The 19,468-nt window shown below is 37.9% G+C and overlaps 3 protein-coding genes across 4 annotated transcripts; 2 read left to right on the top strand and 1 right to left on the bottom strand.

The window, feature by feature from the left end:
- Nucleotides 1-321: 321 nt before the first annotated feature.
- Nucleotides 322-1,900, top strand: LOC131433815 (uncharacterized). The gene is made up of 2 exons (XM_058600418.1): nt 322-1,816; nt 1,896-1,900. Exons 1-2 carry the CDS (start codon nt 322-324, stop codon nt 1,898-1,900), a joined length of 1,500 nt encoding a protein of 499 aa, XP_058456401.1.
- A 3,397-nt stretch (nt 1,901-5,297) lies between these two features.
- On the bottom strand, nt 5,298-6,590 carry LOC131438370 (transcription factor MafK). 2 transcript variants are annotated; one of them, XM_058608368.1, is made up of 4 exons: nt 6,374-6,589; nt 6,210-6,300; nt 5,988-6,023; nt 5,298-5,921 (listed from the first exon to the last, which is right to left on the bottom strand). In XM_058608368.1, exons 2-4 carry the CDS (start codon nt 6,246-6,248, stop codon nt 5,556-5,558), a joined length of 441 nt encoding a protein of 146 aa, XP_058464351.1. In that variant the 5' UTR covers nt 6,249-6,300; nt 6,374-6,589; the 3' UTR covers nt 5,298-5,555. The 2 variants fall into 2 exon arrangements, with proteins under 2 accessions (XP_058464351.1, XP_058464352.1); XM_058608369.1 differs by lacking the exon at nt 5,988-6,023 and having other exon boundaries at nt 6,374-6,590.
- Nucleotides 6,591-10,690: 4,100 nt separating this feature from the next.
- Nucleotides 10,691-17,276, top strand: LOC131435988 (uncharacterized). The gene is made up of 5 exons (XM_058604319.1): nt 10,691-10,775; nt 10,864-11,156; nt 11,211-12,543; nt 15,095-15,935; nt 16,091-17,276. Exons 2-5 carry the CDS (start codon nt 10,958-10,960, stop codon nt 16,781-16,783), a joined length of 3,066 nt encoding a protein of 1,021 aa, XP_058460302.1. The 5' UTR covers nt 10,691-10,775; nt 10,864-10,957; the 3' UTR covers nt 16,784-17,276.
- Nucleotides 17,277-19,468: the final 2,192 nt, after the last annotated feature.

The following is a 19,468-nucleotide window of genomic DNA, read 5'->3' on the forward strand; positions in this document are numbered from 1 at the left end:
GAAGCAAGTGAACGAAGTAGTACCGAAATCTGACACGCACACTGCAAAATCACAAAAAAACCAAAAACAAACGGTGACTGACTCCTCTCGGAGATACAAATCTGACGATATAACATTTAAGTCCCCCAGCCTCCAAGCACTACCAATTAGTTCTGGAGACTCACAACGCAGACCAGCACCCAATGATATCAAAAATGATGGTAATGACACAGATCGATCAACGACCTCCACTGGTAGCCGACGCTCTCTCCGTCGTCCACCAGGAAAAAAACCACGGCAAGACGATGGCGACGAATCGCCTGAAGATGATATAGCACTGTGATGGAGAACAACAGTTACAACGTCGCAACTATAAACATAAACACAATAACCAATCCCACCAAACTAAACGCACTTCATAGTTTTCTACGAACGTTGGATATCGACATTGTTTTCCTACAGGAGGTTGAAAACGAGCAACTCTCGCTACCTGGTTATAATGTAATATGCAATGTTGACCACGCGAAAAGAGGGACAGCTATTGCCTTAAAAGAACACATTCAGTTCTCCAACGTTGAAAAAAGCCTCGACAGTCGCCTCACATCGCTGCGTATAAATAACACAACCTTGTGCAATATATACGCCCCATCTGGTACGGCTATGAGAGCTGAACGAGAAAGGTTTTACAACAACACACTAGCATACTACCTTCGGCACCCGACTGAGCACGTGATCCTGGCAGGAGATTTTAACTGCGTACTTCGGCAATGTGACGCAACTGGTAGCAACACGAGTCCCGCTCTGCAAGCTACCATACAACAGATGCAGCTACATGATGTGTGGGTAAAGCTATGTCCACAAGTACCCGGTTACACATACGTAACACACAACTCGTCTTCAAGGCTCGATCGTTTTTACATCAGCCCGAGTCTTCTTAACCATCTGAGGAACGCAAATACTCACGTGTGCTCGTTCACGAACCACAAGGCTGTCACGGTGAGAATATGTCTCCCTCATCTCGGGAGAGAACCTGGTCGCGGCTATTGGTCTCTCCGCCCACACCTTCTGACGACTGAAAACATTGACGAATTCAAAATCAAATGGCAGTACTGGACTCGCCAACGTCGGAATTTCCAATCATGGACAGAATGGTGGCTAAAAATCGCCAAGCCAAAAATAAAATCATTTTTTCGATGGTTATCGAAGCTGGCGTTTGACGACTTTCATCGTGAACACCAGCGATTATACAATCAACTTCGCAGAGCGTACGATTGTTACTACCAAAATCCGAGTATGTTAAAAACGATCAACCAGCTTAAAGCACAAATGTTGGTGCATCAGCGGAAATTCACTCACATGTTCGTCCGCAACAACGAAACGTACATTGCAGGAGAACCGATGTCTACATTCCAATTAGGTGAGAGAAGAAAAAAAAGAACGATCATCACGAAACTGCAGACTGAGAACGATAATATGCTAGAACGCTCCGAAGACATCGAGCAGCACATGTTGGAATACTTCCGAAAAATGTACGCAACGGACGAAACACCAAACGATCGTGACACAGACTTCGTTAGCAACAGGGTGATACCTGAAAACGATGAAGCGAACAATGTTAGCATGAGAGAGATAACGACGGCAGAAATTTTAGCAGCAATTAAAACGAGCGCCCCGAAAAAATCTCCAGGTTCCGACGGACTACCGAGAGAGTTTTACTTGCGAACGTTTAATGTGATACATAGAGAACTCAATCTCGTGATGAACGAGGTTTTACAAGCAAACTTCACGGCCGAATTCGTGGACAGTGTCATAGTGCTCGTCAAGAAAAAAAAGACAGGTAACTACGCATACTCATATAGACCGATATCTCTTATAAATTATGACTATAAGCTCCTGTGCCGTATTCTCAAAACAAGACTAGAACGAATAGTAAACTCTCATCGGATTTTGGGAAGTGTACAAAAATGCTCCAATTCAGACGGTAACATTTTTCAAGCTACTCTCTCATTGAAAGACCGAATCGCACAGCTGATCGTTCGTAAACAGAGAGCCAAATTAATCTCGTTCGACTTAGACCACGCGTTCGATCGGGTGAACCGAAAATTCCTATTCGGTAACATGTGCTCACTCGGTATCAACCCAAGATTAGTAGCATTACTCGAACGTTTAGCTGAATTGACGTCGTGTCGGCTAATAGTAAACGGACATATTTCGGTACCCTTCCCAATACAACGATCTGTCGCCCAAGGAAACCCCCTGTCGTCTCTATGTTTCTCGCTCTACATTGCCCCACTACTACTGCAACTCGAACGTATCTGTGGAACTGATCTAATTGTAGCTTATGCCGATGATATTACTGTCATTGCTACTAGTGTGGAAAAAATCGAGAGAATACGCAATGTGTTTACACGTTTCTCTCAAGTGTCTGGAGCAGTACTCAACCTCGCGAAAACAGCATCTATTGATGTAGGGCTTATTGATGGAAGATGTCTGGCCGTACCATGGCTACGGACAGAGAATACGGTAAAGGTACTGGGTGTGACGTACGCCAATTCGATCCGACTGATGACTAAACTTAACTGGGATGACGCGGTGAAAAAACTTACACAACTCCTGTGGTTACATTCGATGCGAACTCTTACACTACTACAAAAAGTAGCATTACTGAATACGTTCGGTACATCCCGAATTTGGTATCTTGCGTCCACCCTACATCCGTCAAATGCGCACATAGCTAAGATAACCTCAATCATGGGCACATTCCTGTGGCGAGGATACATAGCCAGGATACCAATGCAGCAGCTCGCTCGTGATCGTAACCAAGGCGGGCTAAAACTTCAGCTTCCGGTGTTCAAATGCAAATCGCTTTTGATTAATCGTCATCTAAAAGAGATCGATTGTATGCCGTTTTACAAATCTTTTCTAGAAAACATATCTCGACCAAACACTTCACCTGCCGACTGCCCCTGTCTCAAACTGATTCAACAGCAACTGCAAAACCTACCCTTAGAAATTCAGCAAAATTCATCCACCGATAGTATACACAAACTTTTCATAAATAGCACTGATGAACCGAAAGTAGAACGAGAAAACCCAGAAGTTGATTGGCGACGGATATGGAACAACATTCACCGCACACATGAACTATCATCACAGCAACGGAGCGATATATACCTAATCGTCAACAGAAAAATCCCTCATCGACATCTGCTTTTCAACATGCGACGAGTAGATGGAGAAAGCTGTCTTCATTGTAATGTAGCTGTGGAAACAATACAACATAAATACTGCGAATGTCGGCGAGTAGCGGCAGCATGGACAACACTTCAAAGAGTGTATACAAGACTATGTAGGGGCTGGAGAAGATTCTCGTTTTCTACACTGATCAAACCAACACTGGAAGGAGTGTCGAGAAACATGAAAGCAATAGTTCTGAAATTATTTGTAGCATATATAAATTTTATTAATCAAAGTGAAAATGATGTGAATATCTCAGCTTTAGAATTCAATTTGAAATTAGAATTGTAAATCTTTAATTTTAAATAAACATGACAATATCAATTAAAAAAAAAAAAAAAAAAAAAAAAAAAAAAAAAAATCAACCGTTCGAACACATTGAAAAAAGTTTAACCGATTTCTAACAAAATTATTTTCGAATCTAAAGTTGATTTGTATTCAAATCATAAATTTGTGTTTTGCATAAAACATTTAGAAAGCATAGCAGTATAGTAAAATGCTGTTTTTTTTTTCTGGGGAGCCCTATGAATATATGTGAGGTTCAAAGTTTTTACGCATCAATTTTACATCTATTCAGTACTTCATAAAAAAAACGCCATGGGTTAACATGCTTTATTGTATATTAAATGCATGATTTTACCAATGTAATATATATGTAGGCTATCGAAAACATGATAAAATTGCAAGAAAAATGCAACATATTTTTCGCAGATAGTACTGATCGGACTGCTTTTTTTACTTTGCAGGAAGTTTAATTTGAAATTTTCATTTACGACTTGAATAAAATTGGTCCTGAGTACGACATTTATTTATTATGTAGCATTCGTCCTTTCCTTGATGCTTGGAATCTTCCTATCAGAGATCATGAACTTTCTACAAATGACATAAAAATTTCAAGAACTGATAGTTTAAAGTTGGATGAGCGTTGTTTTTATGCATGTCCGATGTTTAAAATAGTGATTGATTCGAACGTAAACGGGAATACGAATTTGATATAATTTCGAACGTATCGCATACGGCCGTAAACAAGAATGAGGGTGTATAAAAGAAACAGTACAGAAAATTTTCTTCAAAAAGACTTCTTCACTTATACACTGATGATGAGTGCAAATAGCATTCGAAATACTAGTATCTGTCTGTTACTATTAATTTAGTACTAAACGAAATAGTCAAAACCTTTCAGTGTGAAATTTTAGTGAACTTATTTTTTTTGTTTTCAAAAACGGTATATTCGGTGAGTTTGAGAATAGATGCTATAAACCAAGTCCCTGCTAGGCCGCCATGTTTTCGTGACCATCATCTTTTCCGCAAAGAAGAAAACAACGAAGAAGTATATAAGTTCGTTGTTGCTGAATATCTGTGATATTTAGCTGTGAAAGATGATTTTTTTATGTTTGATTATAAATGTGATATCGTTATGAAACGTGCGCTGCCAAATTGTAATACTGACTTTCACAATCAATGAAGTGTTGTATTTTACTTCATTTTGTTTACTTTGCTCTCACTGACTTGCTAGCTTTGATGGCCCCAAAGGACTGAGATGTTGGTTACGATAGCACTAGCTGGAGCGCCTTATTGTTGCCACCGCGCTGCTATAAACCGATGGCGACTTTCGGTTTATCGATATGCTTTGAAAATGGTTAAATATGAGTATTTCTAAACTGAATTAGACTGTTAGATATCAGAAAACAACATTGGAAGTCATTTCAGAAACAAAATGATTGTTTCCGATATTCTTTCAAACTCGTATATATTGAGTATTTTCGAAACGAGTAGTGCTTAATTAGGAACAATATGTATTTTAAGTCGTTACAAAATTCGATGTTCTGAGTTCTGGGCTATCGATATTCTTTGATTCGGAAATCATACCGAACTAAACATGTAACTGGAAGATTGTGTTTCTGCTGAAAGTGTAAAACCAGAGCGTTGCACGAAACCAGTATTTTTCAGTTTCCGCCGTAATTAAAATCAGTTGAGAAAATTTTGATAATCGGTTATGATTCAATTTGACCAGAACCTTCGAGGCCCTGTATAGAGGAATTAAATAATCAATGGGACTCCCAATTTAAAACAATAAATCATAAACATATCAAAAGTATTATTTATTATTCTTAGAAATTCAAAATACAGAAACAGCGTAAATAAGAAGTATGGCTGTGAGAATATTTTATATATCTACAAAAAAAAACGAACAACACTAAATCACCATCTGGCGAGATGGGCCCATTGTGGCCGTAGCCAGTCATCTAATGACAGAGCAAAGAAAAAAAAAATAAATCACCATAATTTATATCGTTACATTGAATGGAATCATATAAATCCTTTCATCTGCATACAATTTACAAAACATCTAATTCCGGTGGAAGCGGAATTTTGTTGCTAATAGCAAACTTTCGCAGTGCTTCATATTTACTGCGCATAGTTTCCACTTCATCCTTCAGCTTGAGATTATTCTCGTGCATATCTTCCATATCACGCCACTCTTGTGATTTTTCCGTTTCAAGCTCGTCTTTCTGTTCGATTCGCTTGATTCTGCAACTAGCCGCATAACCCCGGTTTTTGAGAGTCCTTCTGCGTTGTTTCATACGAACGATCTCGTCTCGCGTGAGGCCTCGCAGCTTCAGTGTGCGGTTTAGATCTCGCACGGAAATCGATACCAGTTCGTCATCACTAATATCCGGAATTGGGCACGGCGATAAAGGAACCTATAATGATACAAACGAACACTGCGATGTATTTCTGTATCTTGACTCTAACTGGCAAATAATTACTTCATTCCAGTGACTTCTTTTTGAAGACATCATCGACTACAAGAATAGAGAGGGAAACTTTATTCTATCGCCACTGATCAACTTGCAATAGTAAATGACAGTGTAACACAGTGAAGTGACCATGATAAGTTTACCCCAAATATTGCACTTCTTCAAGGACATTCAGGAACACAATGCAAACCCCGTATCTGTGTTACGACGGTACTGAATAAATATGCTTACCTGGGTACTTTTTCGTTCCCGTTTGATTTCCTGAGGCATATTGATGACTGCTTTTGTAAATATGTTCGTGCAGAGCTATTCAAGGGGAGTTCTGAAAATGCACACAAAGTAAAAAGAAAAATGCAAGTCATTTTCGATCAATTAACTGAATTCTAGAAATTTACCTCCCGTTTGCGAGGACAGCAGATAGTTTTACGAAACTTTTGAAATTTGATATCAATGTTCAAATTGTATATTGCAAGAATAGTATATCAGATTCCTAACACAGTTTATTATTGTTTTCACTGGAAATGAATTATTAATGACAAATATTACGCGTTTCTTGTTTCGTTCGCACAAATGCAACTATCTCCTTTAGGAGGAATGAAATTCAGAGTAAATGGTGTATAAAGTGGTGCCAGGTCGAATTTTAGGAACTCGTATGTGACCTATTTTAATGAATGTGTTATTATCAATGGATTTCTAGATCAAATATAGTGGTCCACGAAAATCTTTTTTTTTAATATTGGAGAATGTACTAGTATTCGAAATTATCTGTTAAGTGAAAAAATAAACATTGCAACACTTTGTAGAAATATTTGAATATCTATCAAATCTGCAAAAGTGGCCTCCCTGCCTCGTTTGTATAAAAATCACTGCTCACATCTTTTTGAGTGGTGAAAACGGTGCAATTTATTTTACACTTCAAGGGGTAGGCGAATATAATTTCACATTAGAGAAGCTTTTTTATGTTATATGAAACATAAAATCTTCTATTTTTATACCAATGTACAATAAATTCAATTGTAGAATCGTAGAAACAATATATTAGCGGCCCTTACACGATCATTAAAAGTGTCATTACTAAAAAGTAATGACACTTTTAATGATCGTGTAAGGTCTACGAGTTCAGTAATGACACGAGTAATGATGGAATTCCGGATTTTCCATCATTACCAACATTATTTCTCTCTTCTTATTTTTTGTGTGGAAGTGCTGAATATCTTTAGAACTATACGTGAAAAAATGACAAAGTGTAGATTTAAATTGTTAATATTTCATTAACCTTAACGTTTCAATGGCAAATCAAATTTATTTTCAGCTAAACGAAAATAAAAATATTGCTATTGCTATTGCTGGAGTAGTTACAAATACTCATCATTAATAATGAACGTGTAATGCTAAAAAGTAATGATGTATAGTAATGCAGTAATGACGAGCGTTTGAGCAGAAGTATTATTACTTAGTAATGACACTTTTAATGATCGTGTAAGGGCCGCTATTGAATCGTTGGAAATGAAAAAAATCTTGTCAAGATACAATAAAATGTATTGTAACCCATAGATCTAGTTGTGAATCAATCAATTGGCTAGAGTATTGAAGTAATTAATAATGATAAAAGAATTTTATTCCTTATGTTATTTACACACGCTCACACGCCTGGGTCGATTTACCAAGCAATGATGTAGGGAATGCATTAGTGAACATGTGTGCCATGTAACTCGTTTCTAACTTCAACATCTTGCGGGATAGTCTGGAGGTTTCGAGGTTAGCTATTAGCAGTCCTAAGAAATACTATAAACCAGATAGAAATCAAGTCTAACGTGTCGAATTTCATCAGCGTACGAACCAAAGATAAACTCAAGATGGAATACTCTATGGTTTTTCATATACTTAGTTACAGTACAATTCTTATTTAATCCGTTATGTCCTATAGCGTATGATACATCGTACGAAGAAATATCTATTTTAAAAAATGTTTACTGTGGAACTGCTTATATCTTATGAGAAAACGTTAACAGAGGCTCTAAAAAGGTTATATCTATGAAAAATCCCAAATAATGTGCTAAAAAATGTAAAATTGGACTCGATGCGTTTCACCACAAAAGGGGGAAAAAAGAGAGAGAAAAAAAGAAGAGAGTTAGATTTCGATCGTCTGAGCGGGAATCGGAGAGTTGCGTAATTCTTTGGACTACTTTCACGAAGGCACGACGTGATATTGGTTATTCCATAATTTGGACACGACAGCTAAGAGACCTTTTTTTTGCTCACCTAAATGAGCTTTGGTGACATTTCCGTAACCTTATGCTGACGGGATTCTGATACCGAATACCGATATGGTACAAATAGATTTTTGTGCGAACACAGATTTTTGGAAAAAATGACCTGGCAACGCTGAGTGACGGTTTACCGTCACTGCTAACCTCAATCGGATGAACACATTTTGACAGTTCAGCGGTACTGATTGTAAACAGACTATTTTTTGTTTGTCTGTTGACAAACGGATGAGACCGTTCACGATCCATATCGCCTAAATAGAGTTTAAAAACCTTTGTTAACGATTCGATACTGTTAGTTTCAAAGATTCATTAAATAAAAGTGGATAGTTGTGAAGTGTAAAGATGATTGTTTGAGATATATTCCTCGATTTTATTCAAGCTTGTTTGCAAACAGTACGCTGAACGGTCAAGGATGAATTTTTGTTCATTTGTGACGCCACGATAAAAAATCTAATTGTAATCTTCACGCTCGTTCAATGTTACTCTAAAGTGAGTACAATTTCACTCACTTTCGTTAAAAGTGGAACTACTCTATAGTGAGTAAAGCTTGTGTACTCACTTTTGAGTCAATATGTCATTTGTCAAATTCTGAGTAACATTTACTTAGTGCTACAAATAGGAAAATCAGCTCGAGTGAGTAAATATTATTCAACATCATTCGAAATGAATAAAGAATTCTAATAAGGAATTCTTTGCTTTAAACAAATACTGACTCACTTCCATCCAACGAATGAAGGAAGCCGCTACCTGTTCATCGGTCATAGGAAATGATCCGTCTGCTTTCCTACGTTGCCCACGTACTGGCATTTTGTACAGCATTCGTAGAAATGCTGATATATTCTTGAATAGAAAATATAAATAAAATACTTGCTATATGACTGAACACTTTCTTACCGTCTTCTACCTGCGTGAATTGCTTTGAGGTGTATAGTAAGCATTTCGATAATCTGGTTCCGTCTCCGACAAATTTTCACACAACATTTTCAAAACACTGTGAGTAAAACTAGTTGTCAATTTAAAAACTGAGTAGAAGTTACTCAATCTTCTAAATCAATATTACTCACTTTCTGACATTTGAATTAAATAAGCAAAAGTGAGTACAAATTGCTCACTTGAGAGTAACATTGAATGAGCGTGTTGAGTTTATCTTTGTATGAACGGAACGGCATATTAGGTTTTTTACCGTCACTGCTAACCTCAATCGGATGAACACATTTTGACAGTTCAGCAGTACTGTTTGTAAACTGAAATTTCTTTTGTTTGTTTATTGACAAATTGGATCAGACCATTTACGGTCCGTATCGCCTAAATAATGTTTTAAAACATTTGTTCACGATTGAATACGGTTTGTTTTTGATATTTATTAAATAAAAGTGACTAATTGCAAAATGTGAAGATGATTGTTTTAGATGTGCTCTTCGATTTTTGTTTAAGCTTGTTTGTAAACAGTACCGCTGAACTGTCAAGGATGAATACTTGTTCATTTGTGTCGTCACGATAAAAAACCTAATTAGGTCATCATCTTTACACTTTGCAACTAGTCACTTTTATTTAATAAATATTAAAAACGAACCGTATTCAATCGTGAACAAATGTTTTAAAACTTTAGTTAGGCGATACGGACCGTAAATGGTCTGATCCAATTTGTCAATAAACAAACAAAAGAAATTTCTGTTTACAAACAGTACTGCTGAACTGTCAAAATGTGTTCATCCGATTGAGGTTAGCAGCAGAGATGCCAGATATTTTCATAGAAAATCTGTATTGCTTTGAATAAAAATCTGTATTTATCTGTAGTTACTAATGAAACGAGATCTCTACAATAAAATGATTTTTAAAGATGTTATACCAATAGATTGTTGTTATAGAATGGTAGATTCAATGAACATTCCTTCATATACTTGTCCGTAATTGACGCATCCACAAGAACATTCCACGACGGAATTTAATAGTTTTTGTTATCAACCACAATTGAATTGTAATTCCATAATCCTTTTTTCGTTTGAAAATATTGACTTTAAAATTCAATTCAAGTCAGGTCATACAATTTCTGTCTGAAAAAAATTTCATGATGCCATGACTTCCTTGAACATCTGTTCAAATTGGTTCAAAATTACAATAAAAATGTATTTCAGTGTTCATCATCAAATAGCTACACGAAAGATTTCAATTTTATTGTGTGCAATCAAACACTAATAGATAGCTCAGATGGAAAAATTTCATTATTTCTTGCTTCTTTTTGTGGTATCTGTACAAATCTGTATTAAACTTGGGAAATCTGTATAAAATCTGTACACTGTATTTAATCTGTATGCGCATGTAAAAATCTGTATAATACAGATAAACCTGTATAAATGGCATCACTGGTTAGCAGTGACGGTAAAAAACCTAATACTATATATGGTGTATCTAATAAACGGTGTAATAGCCAAACCCAGGTGAACAAGACATTAGCTGTCACAATTAACCATCGTTAATCCTCTTGTAAAAAATGTCTCCACTGTTTTGATGTCTCCTCCCATGTTAGGTAAATTAGTGAAAAAACTGTTTCTAACTTTGCATTTTAATTATTTTACTCGATTGTGTTCAATATTTAACAATTAACTCTTCGGCAGTTGCATTTACGAGGGACTGTGTGCCAACATCCGGAATCGACGCGTAGATAACGTAGTTTCAGCAGCCATTCGTGTTTGCAAGAACAATGACAAAATGAGCTCCAGCGAAGCCCACTGGGAACCTCTGGCGGAAATTTATTTATCTTTTCCCAGTACGCAAGTTTCGCCCCCATCAAATACAGGCCAGGGAAGAGAAAGGGAAAAGAAGAACTGCACCTACTGCTTATGCAGCCGTGTGTTCATTCGAAACTACTATGATGTCTATGTGTCGACCCTGGAACGGGGAGAACCAAGTAAGTTCAGTTGATATTAAGATTTGTTATATACTAAAGTTGCTTGTTGTTTAGGTATGTCTGAAGCATCCGGATTTGATCAACAACAGCAGCAGACTTTGACGGATGCTCCTAAAGAAGAAATTGTGAAACAACCGCCTGGAAGTACTGTCGATGCTAGTGAAGAGATCGAGGATGACGTGTTTAGCGAGGAACCAGTGCGGAAGCAACTTAGTTTCGGGAGAGGGGTAGCTAAATGGGAGAGAGATGGAACAGGAAGTGAGGCTAGCTGTTACTTTAGTGCAAGCGCTTCCCATTCGGACACCAATTACTGCAGCACCGATGAACATGAGCACATTTTGCACGGATCTGTTATGGCCCAGCATGGATTACATTCTAGTGATAGTGGAGCGGATCTATCGGAGAAAAATTTTGAACGTAAAGGTGGTTCTAAGGATGATTTCTTTAGTGAGATTAAAGAGGTACTGAGAGATGACGCAAAGACTGTTTCGAATATTCACGGAGAGCGTAACAATAGTCTTCCGGAGGTGTTTGGACGTGAAGATCTGCAAGAAGCGTGGGAAACTTTTTGGAGTAAGCATGGTGAATCAATTATATGGGCTTCGTGGATCGAGAAATACAGCGATTATATCAATCCGGAATATATGGAAGAGGCTTGCCAGCACGAAACAAATGAAAACTCATCACATTCCAAGAGTGGAACAACTCCGGACACTACTTATAATGCCTCGAAACACTTTTCATTCGACACTATGGATGCCGATTCGACTGATCCAAAAGCGACCATGGAGATCGTGGTATCGACTTGTTCACCACACCATTTCAATCGTAGTGAAACTTGGAATCCTATGAACACTATCAGCGGCGAAATGTGGACGTCTCATCGATCCGCATCCGGTGAAAATGATGCATTGTTGAGTCCTCGGTGTGATTCGGTCACTTCAAGCATTCCTTTGACCATCGGTACAACCGACTCGATGACGAATGTGACAAGAATGACAATTTCTAGCTACGATTTTTGCAGCTCCAAAGTCAGCTCTGAGTCTTCTAATTTAAGCGAGACAAGCATTAGCGAGCAGAATTCATCCAATAGTTCCAATAGTTCCGATATGTTGGAAACAGAGTATCTTGTAGGAGGCAGTGGTGGACAAGCTTCGAAATTGGCCACTCTCGCCGCTGCAGCAGATGCAATTCAAGATGACGAAGCTGCTATGGATGGGGAACAGTACTGGCAGATATTGTGGCAGAAGCATTTCCAGGAGCTGTATGCCAAGCATTATAATACTTTCATGGTTGACCGAGTTGAGCAGCAGAACGTCGGAGGGCTGCGATCGAAGCTATACAAACGAAAACGCAACAGCAGTAGTGGATCGAGTGGATTTCATAAGTATGTACTGATTTTGTTAACTTTGAAGCCTTTTTATTGGAATATGTTTGTTATACACTAAGAATTTGTTTCCTTTCAATTACATTACATTAATTAGCTATTGATATGATTTCCTAACTGGTTCCAACAACCCAGTACTAGACGCTAGCGAAATTGAGTGAATTGATTTGAGTTCGACAAGTGCAAGTGATCACTAAATAGACGTTTTTCAAGCTGCTTGGTTGTCCGAGCAGAAACAAATTCGTTTAACAAAGATACCTTGTTGATGAGAGCTGTCTGTATTGCTCAGAAAATCCCAAAGATTTCTGCTTGAAATACGGTACGGTTTACACAAGCAAATAACTTTAGTACAAAATTCAGGGTGGTGCTAACTCAATCGAATTTCGATTACCCATTTCGAATACAGAGTAAATCGTGTTCCGAGGTCATCGTTCGATCGACCACTGTTTTCTAAATATTATACCACTAACGCAGGATGGAATAACATCCAGTCGACGTCGTGCTGTTGACTAAATGTTATCAGTAACACACGGGGAGGCCTGAAATAGGAACTGGTGAGTACTTATTCACCCCGATTCTGCAATCCAATGGATTTGTGATACGAACGAATCTACACTTTCGTTCGAGTTCGAATTTTGCATTCTTTATTCCGTTCGACTTGTATGATTCGATCGACTCTCGTTCGGGAACACTTGAAATTTCGAACACTAACCATCAAAGCTGTCAACACTACTTACACGTTCTATATTATTTATATTATTCATTTCTTAGTAAACGAAACTGTCAGACTTGTATAAACAAATTAGAGCGATTCTAAACCGAACAGAAGTAATACGTACACAAGTACGAGTATTGTTCGAAAATATAACAACTCGAACGAATGATATTCGAGTTCATACCCAACTCGAATGGAATGCAGAATGAAAATTGAATTTCATTCGATCGGAATACTTGGAATCGATCGGCGTACAGAATAGGGGTAATCATCTCTCTCTCTGTGGACCGGCACTTGTCTTATGGAGCATTGTTGCAAAAATCGTTATTGTGTGTCCTTCATACTTTGTCAAACAAAGATTCAGTGCCGGTTTAAATTTGGTTACCAAACAGAGAAATAACTTAAATATTAGGGGAAGGGAATGAACTAAATGACGTGAACACGCATAAAATTATCATTAAACAACGTGTTTTGGCATTACATTTCTTTTGTGGAATTTGGCCTTTCTGTTTCAACAGACAGATCATTGCATAGCTATTACTACGATTCTACTGACACTAAGAATCCTTGGAGGTCGGGGCTCGAACATACGACCACTGGCTTGTTATATACCAGCACCCTGTGCATTGAACCGCCAACAGGAACAGGTGGGGCAGAGCATCAGGTATGCTACTGTTGGTGACCGAAAAAAAAAACAAAAAACAATCTAGTCTTTGAAAGGAATTACGTCATACATGAAAAACAGATTTGTGCTTGACGAATATAGCACAATAGATTGCGTGAGTTCGTGGTTTTCCCGTACTAGAAACTGATGAAATGCAAATAATTTGTGATCGGGTATTGAAAGTTGGCTAGCACCAAAAAGCATTCAAAAGCGTGTAGTATTAAATTAAAAATTTCTAGCAAGACTTTTTACATGACGGCAAACTTTTCAAATGAATTTGTGAATTTCATTTTGTATTTGTGAATTTTTGTTTCCTCCAACATTTTGCGCATGAGCCTTATCCAGGTGTGACGATGAGGTGTGCAGATTTTGGACGATGTTCAAGGTCGTTTGCAGCTCTCGAAGGTAACAAAGGCGATATGATTCGGTCAACATATGGTCAAAAACCGAACCTGCCGAGTTTTGCATTTGCGAGCGAATTCTGTTAACCTTTGTCTAGTGACCTATGAATCAACCGGCTTGGATAAATCATTTCCACTCGTTTCTACTATATTTTTTAATTTGGTAAGTTTTTGGAAGTCCATTTTTGTTTCGCGATAGCATTAAAATATTTTATGATACAAATATCTTCCTCCCGTGACTCGAGCAGTCCGCATATATGGTGTGGAGTAACAGCCCTTTATTTACCCGTTCTATTTTCGGACCTGGTGGGCGCCGTTAATGATCTTTCAATTCCGGCGATACCAGAAGATGTACATTGAAAGATGATTTGTCAATCCCAGAACGAATCATCTAGAAATTCTTTGTACAAGTTCAGCTGATCCCGACCAGTAACCGAGTGGCAACCAGGGTGGTCGGTAAAGTTCAAAATATCCATGACTCTTTATTTTATGTTTAAAAATCACTGAAAAAAGGTTAAACATAGAACGTTGAAATAGTTTTACTCGGTGGGTAGTGGAAATGATAATATAATAATGGGAAATATGATTAAGCTATACTAGTCACATTCTACCTATACATACATACTCGATCACTGATGAAAGCCATAAGTAGTGGAAAACAAAGCCTTAGTATGAAATAAGTATGCACAACGTTTACTCAATCACTATTAATTCATACATTTATTACACCGATGTTAAATTATTATCTATAATCGATTCTTGGTCTTCCAGGGCAACCGGCAGTGATCAGCTTCCGGAAATGGTTGCCCAATTGAAACTTGAGCTTTCTGCTTCTATCGAGAAAGAGCAACCAAAAATCGTTCCCGTTGATGGTGATTGTGATAAACAAAAGTCGACTGAAACAGATACAGGTTCCAACCAAAAACAGGAAAAACAGCAATCATCATGCGATCACATTGTAGAAGATATTACCAGTGCATTGGAGGCCTACGGTTTGCCAACGACTTTCGGTAAATCCGGCAAAAAATTATCCGCTCGTGCAAATAGTGAAGACGATGAGAATGATCCACCGGACGACCGTCCGGTCAACCTGAAACGTAGTCATGAAAGTGACACCGAAGAAACACCAAACGATCGACTGAAGGCTGCTTTCGAATTGATGGGCTATGCTTTCTCCGATCCTATCCCACGGGCTCTAGATCTAGGAAGTGATAACGAGCAACCAAAAACCAGTTCGACAATTATCAACATTACTGGTGAGGTTGTGTACCGAAAAAAACACATAAGACTGCACAATAGGGTGCTGAAGATGAAACACCATAAGCCTAAGCATACATACTTCGATGATGATGGGAACGAACTACTAGGATCGGAAAAGGACGAAGCACCCGCACAAGAAGCTCTAATGCACACATCATCGGACGACGAAGATCGTAGTGCCACCGTTCCTCCGCGCAGTGTTTCGTCCAGCGTTAGATCCAGCACGATACTGGAATATAATCAATTACAAGGAAAAGAGTCTCAAGATGAGGAGAATCCAAATGAAGATGAGCACAAAGCTGAGGAGATTCCGACATCTGCAGAGGTAATCGGAGAGGTTGATATTATTCCGGTGAGTAAAATTATTTGTGCTTTTCATAAGCAATTTGCAGATCATTTCTATTTGATTTAATCATTTAAACTTCACATTTGTCATTTGGATATTCACTACTAAAATTAGCTTGCAGTAATCCTATTTCAATCTGAAAACCAACATTTTTATTGCAGGGCCCTACCAAAAAAGAGAAAAAAAAGAAACGCAAACCCAAATTCGTGGCCAGTCTGCCACCGGAGATCGCCAACGATAAATCATTGCTCAAATATTGGTATAAGCGGTTTTCGCTATTTTCCCTGTTCGATGTCGGAATTAAATTGGATCGTGAGAGTTGGTTCTCCGTCACCCCAGAAAAGGTGGCCTCGCACACGGCCGAACGCTGTCGATCGGACCTAATCGTAGATGCGTTTTGTGGTTGCGGTGGAAACACCATTCAGTTTGCATTCACTTGCAACAAGGTGATAGCGATTGATATCGATCCGAAGAAGATCGAAATGGCCAAGCACAATGCCATGGTTTATGGTGTTGCTGATCGCATCGAGTTCATAATAGGTGACTTTCTGCAGCTGGCGGATCAACTTCGAGCGGACGTTGTATTTCTGTCACCTCCGTGGGGAGGGCCAAGTTATTTGAAGGAAGAAGTTTACGATCTGGAAAGCTCTTTGATTCCTGTGCCAGCATCGGAGATGATGAGTAAGGCTCGTCAGGTGAGTCATAATATTGCCATCTATCTGCCACGAAATTCCAACACACAGCAACTAACAATGCTGGCCGGGCCGAACAATGCGGTGGAAATCGAGCAGAGTTTCCTCGATCGGAAGCTGATTGCCCTGACCGCGTACTACGGAGATCTCATCAACGGATGAGTGGGAAACGATGAGCACTCAAAAGTTACTTAAACGGAACGGAAGTTTTAGACTATCGTAATTGTAAGATTTTCTTCTCTTGTGTTATTACAGTGTACTGTATTTTTTTACAGAGAAAGGAAACTTGTTTCCTTTTCCATCAAATCAATAGCAATAATATCGATAAATTTTATTTTTATAGTATAAATATTTTAGCAAACGCACGGCATCGTTTAACACCACTAATTTCCGATTATTCACTAACTAATAGTCAATTATTTAGTTGAAGATAACGCATTTAACCGCTGAGTTGTTTTAGTTTCTTATATTTGCTTTGTCAGTTTCCAATAAACATGTTTTCAAAAACAATATAGTTACTTGTGTGGTATTCAAAATTGAATGGTTCTTTGCAGCAATAAAGTGCAACAGGATATAAACGAACGAACACTAATTTGTAAACATGCGCGTATTGATAGGGCTAAGAATGAAAAATAAAGGATTACACTAACCGAAACTGTCGTTTAATTTAGTCACTATTATAAACTAGTTTGCAATGTACTTTAAGATCAATATTATAGAAAAAGATGGGGAAATGAAGAAATGAAGACCCTTTAGTATTTGTCAAACTAATCTAACGCTCAACGAATTCGAGAAATCAAAGAACACTCTGATTCGATACGTCATTCCGTTTGTTGTTCGTCAGACAAATTATTAAAAAAATGCCGTCTTGTACTGTTAAAGGTTGTGGTTTAAGCTTTTGCGAAGTACGAAAAAATGGTTTATCAGTTAGTTTCCACCAATTGTCAGGAAAAAAGGAATTAAGAACAAATGGTTACACTTCAGCGGAATCAAGAAAGCCAAGAAAGTATTTGTTTACTCCTTTACTCCTTTGTATATTCATAGAAGGTGCTCGAAAAAAGCTAAAATCAACTGGTGAATGAAATTGATTTTTGCTTTACGCACTTATACTAAATGAAAGATAATGTTTAATGATTTCTCAGCGATTCTAACGATACCTAATTTTTCGGAGAGCAAGAGAACAGATCGAACTAAGCGGTTCGAATCTGAAGCTCGATCGGAACGTGTATTCCAATTGATTCAAGAATATAGTGAACAAACTGATCTTGTATCTCTACAGAGTGCAGGGTATGCGGCCAGTAGCATATCTCAAGGCACGTATGAAAAATCTGAAACGATTTTTGAAAACGAGATAAATGGAGTGTATATCCTGTGTGAAGCGATCGATCTTAGAGATGAGGGAAACGTTTCGTTTTCATTACTTCAAGAAGTTTTATTTTCTGTTCAGAATGTTGTAAGTTTTCCCTGAAACAACATAAAATAGGAGAGCTAAGGAAGGATATCAATGCTTAGAAGAAAGATTCAAAGGTCGAATCAATCGGTGGCTCTGAAGCTTTCGATGAGGAAGAATTTTGGAGTTACATGCCAAAAAGAACGATCGCTCGAGGAAGAAGATGGGGCCGAATATGTATCTGGTTACATTACTCGTAGCCTTATGAATGATTTTCCAACAATCGCAAAACGAACGGAAGAAGTTCTCAAAAATTCTAAAGAAGTAGCTAGTAACGAAACCTATATGAAGGAACTTTCTTTCGGGAGACTACTTCAACCTTCTCAGTAATTGATGGATGTAACCAATAAAATGTATAGTTATTTTCAACTATCTACATAACATCAAATGTGGTGTTCCTGAATTCATTGGGTTTAGAAATCCTAGAAGCGAATTTTTGAACATTTAAAAAAAAACAATTTCCTTACACTCCTGATAAGATTTTGCACACCTATGTTTCTAAAAGAATAAATATTATAATAAGGCTCATGCGCAAAATGTTGGAGGAAAGAAAAATTCACTAATACAAAATGAAATTCACAAATTCATTTGAAAACTTTGCCGTCATGTTCAGTTTCGATTCTTGGTAAAAAGTCTTACTAGAAATTTTTAATTCAATACTACGCGCTTTTGAATGCTTTTTGGTGCTAGCCATAGATTTCAACTTTCAATATCCGATCACAAATTAAATGCATTTCATCAGTTTCTAGTACGGGAAAACCACGAACTCACGCAATCTATTGTGCTATATTCGTCAAGCACAAATCTGTTTTTCATATATGACGTCATTCATTTCGAAGACTAGATTGTTTTTGTTTCGGTCACCAACAGCAGCATACCTCATGCTCTGCCCCACCTGTTTCTATCACATTGCCTTAAGATGGAGATGACTTCCCTGTTCATTCATCATTGAAAAATCGTGGGTTAGTATTGGATTTCGGAGTAACGTCTTTTGCTCATGAATAGAATAACAGATCGGCTGAAAAGTTCGTATCGTTTCTATGAGAGGGCGCCACTAGAATTAAATCCATACCATTTTCAGTTAGTACCAACCTTCAAAAGATACGTGTATAAATTTGACAGCTGTCTGATTATTAGTTTGTGAGATATTGCATTTTGAGTGAAGCTACTTTTGTTATTGTGAAAAAAATGGAAAAAAAGGAATTTCGTGTGTTGATGAAACACTACTTTTTGATGAAAAAAAGTGCCGCTGATACCAGAAAAATGGCTTGATGAGTGTTATCCAGACTCTGCACCGGGCGAAGCAACAATTCGTAAGTGGTTTGCAAAATTTCGTACTGGTCATATGAGCACCGAAGACGATGAACGCAGTGGACGTCCAAAAGAGGCTGTTACCG

This window comes from Malaya genurostris, chromosome 3 (assembly GCF_030247185.1).
Source record: "Malaya genurostris strain Urasoe2022 chromosome 3, Malgen_1.1, whole genome shotgun sequence".
Taxonomy (NCBI): domain Eukaryota; kingdom Metazoa; phylum Arthropoda; class Insecta; order Diptera; family Culicidae; genus Malaya; species Malaya genurostris.

What these genes read in the sequence shown, in the direction of transcription:
- LOC131433815 (XM_058600418.1), top strand. Translation starts at nt 322, where the DNA reads ATGGAGAACAACAGTTACAACGTCGCAACTATAAACATAAACACAATA.
- LOC131438370 (XM_058608368.1), bottom strand. Translation starts at nt 6,248, where the DNA reads ATGCCTCAGGAAATCAAACGGGAACGAAAAAGTACCCAG. An exon ending in GGGAACGAAAAAGTACCCAG is followed by an intron (nt 6,024 to 6,209) that starts GTAAGCATATTT and finishes CTATTCTTGTAG; the next exon opens with TCGATGATGTCTTCAAAAAG. An exon ending in AAAGAAGTCACTGGAATGAA is followed by an intron (nt 5,922 to 5,987) that starts GTAATTATTTGC and finishes GTATCATTATAG; the next exon opens with GTTCCTTTATCGCCGTGCCC.
- LOC131435988 (XM_058604319.1), top strand. Translation starts at nt 10,958, where the DNA reads ATGAGCTCCAGCGAAGCCCACTGGGAACCTCTGGCGGAAATTTATTTA. An exon ending in GGATCGAGTGGATTTCATAA is followed by an intron (nt 12,544 to 15,094) that starts GTATGTACTGAT and finishes TTGGTCTTCCAG; the next exon opens with GGCAACCGGCAGTGATCAGC. An exon ending in GAGAGGTTGATATTATTCCG is followed by an intron (nt 15,936 to 16,090) that starts GTGAGTAAAATT and finishes TTTTTATTGCAG; the next exon opens with GGCCCTACCAAAAAAGAGAA.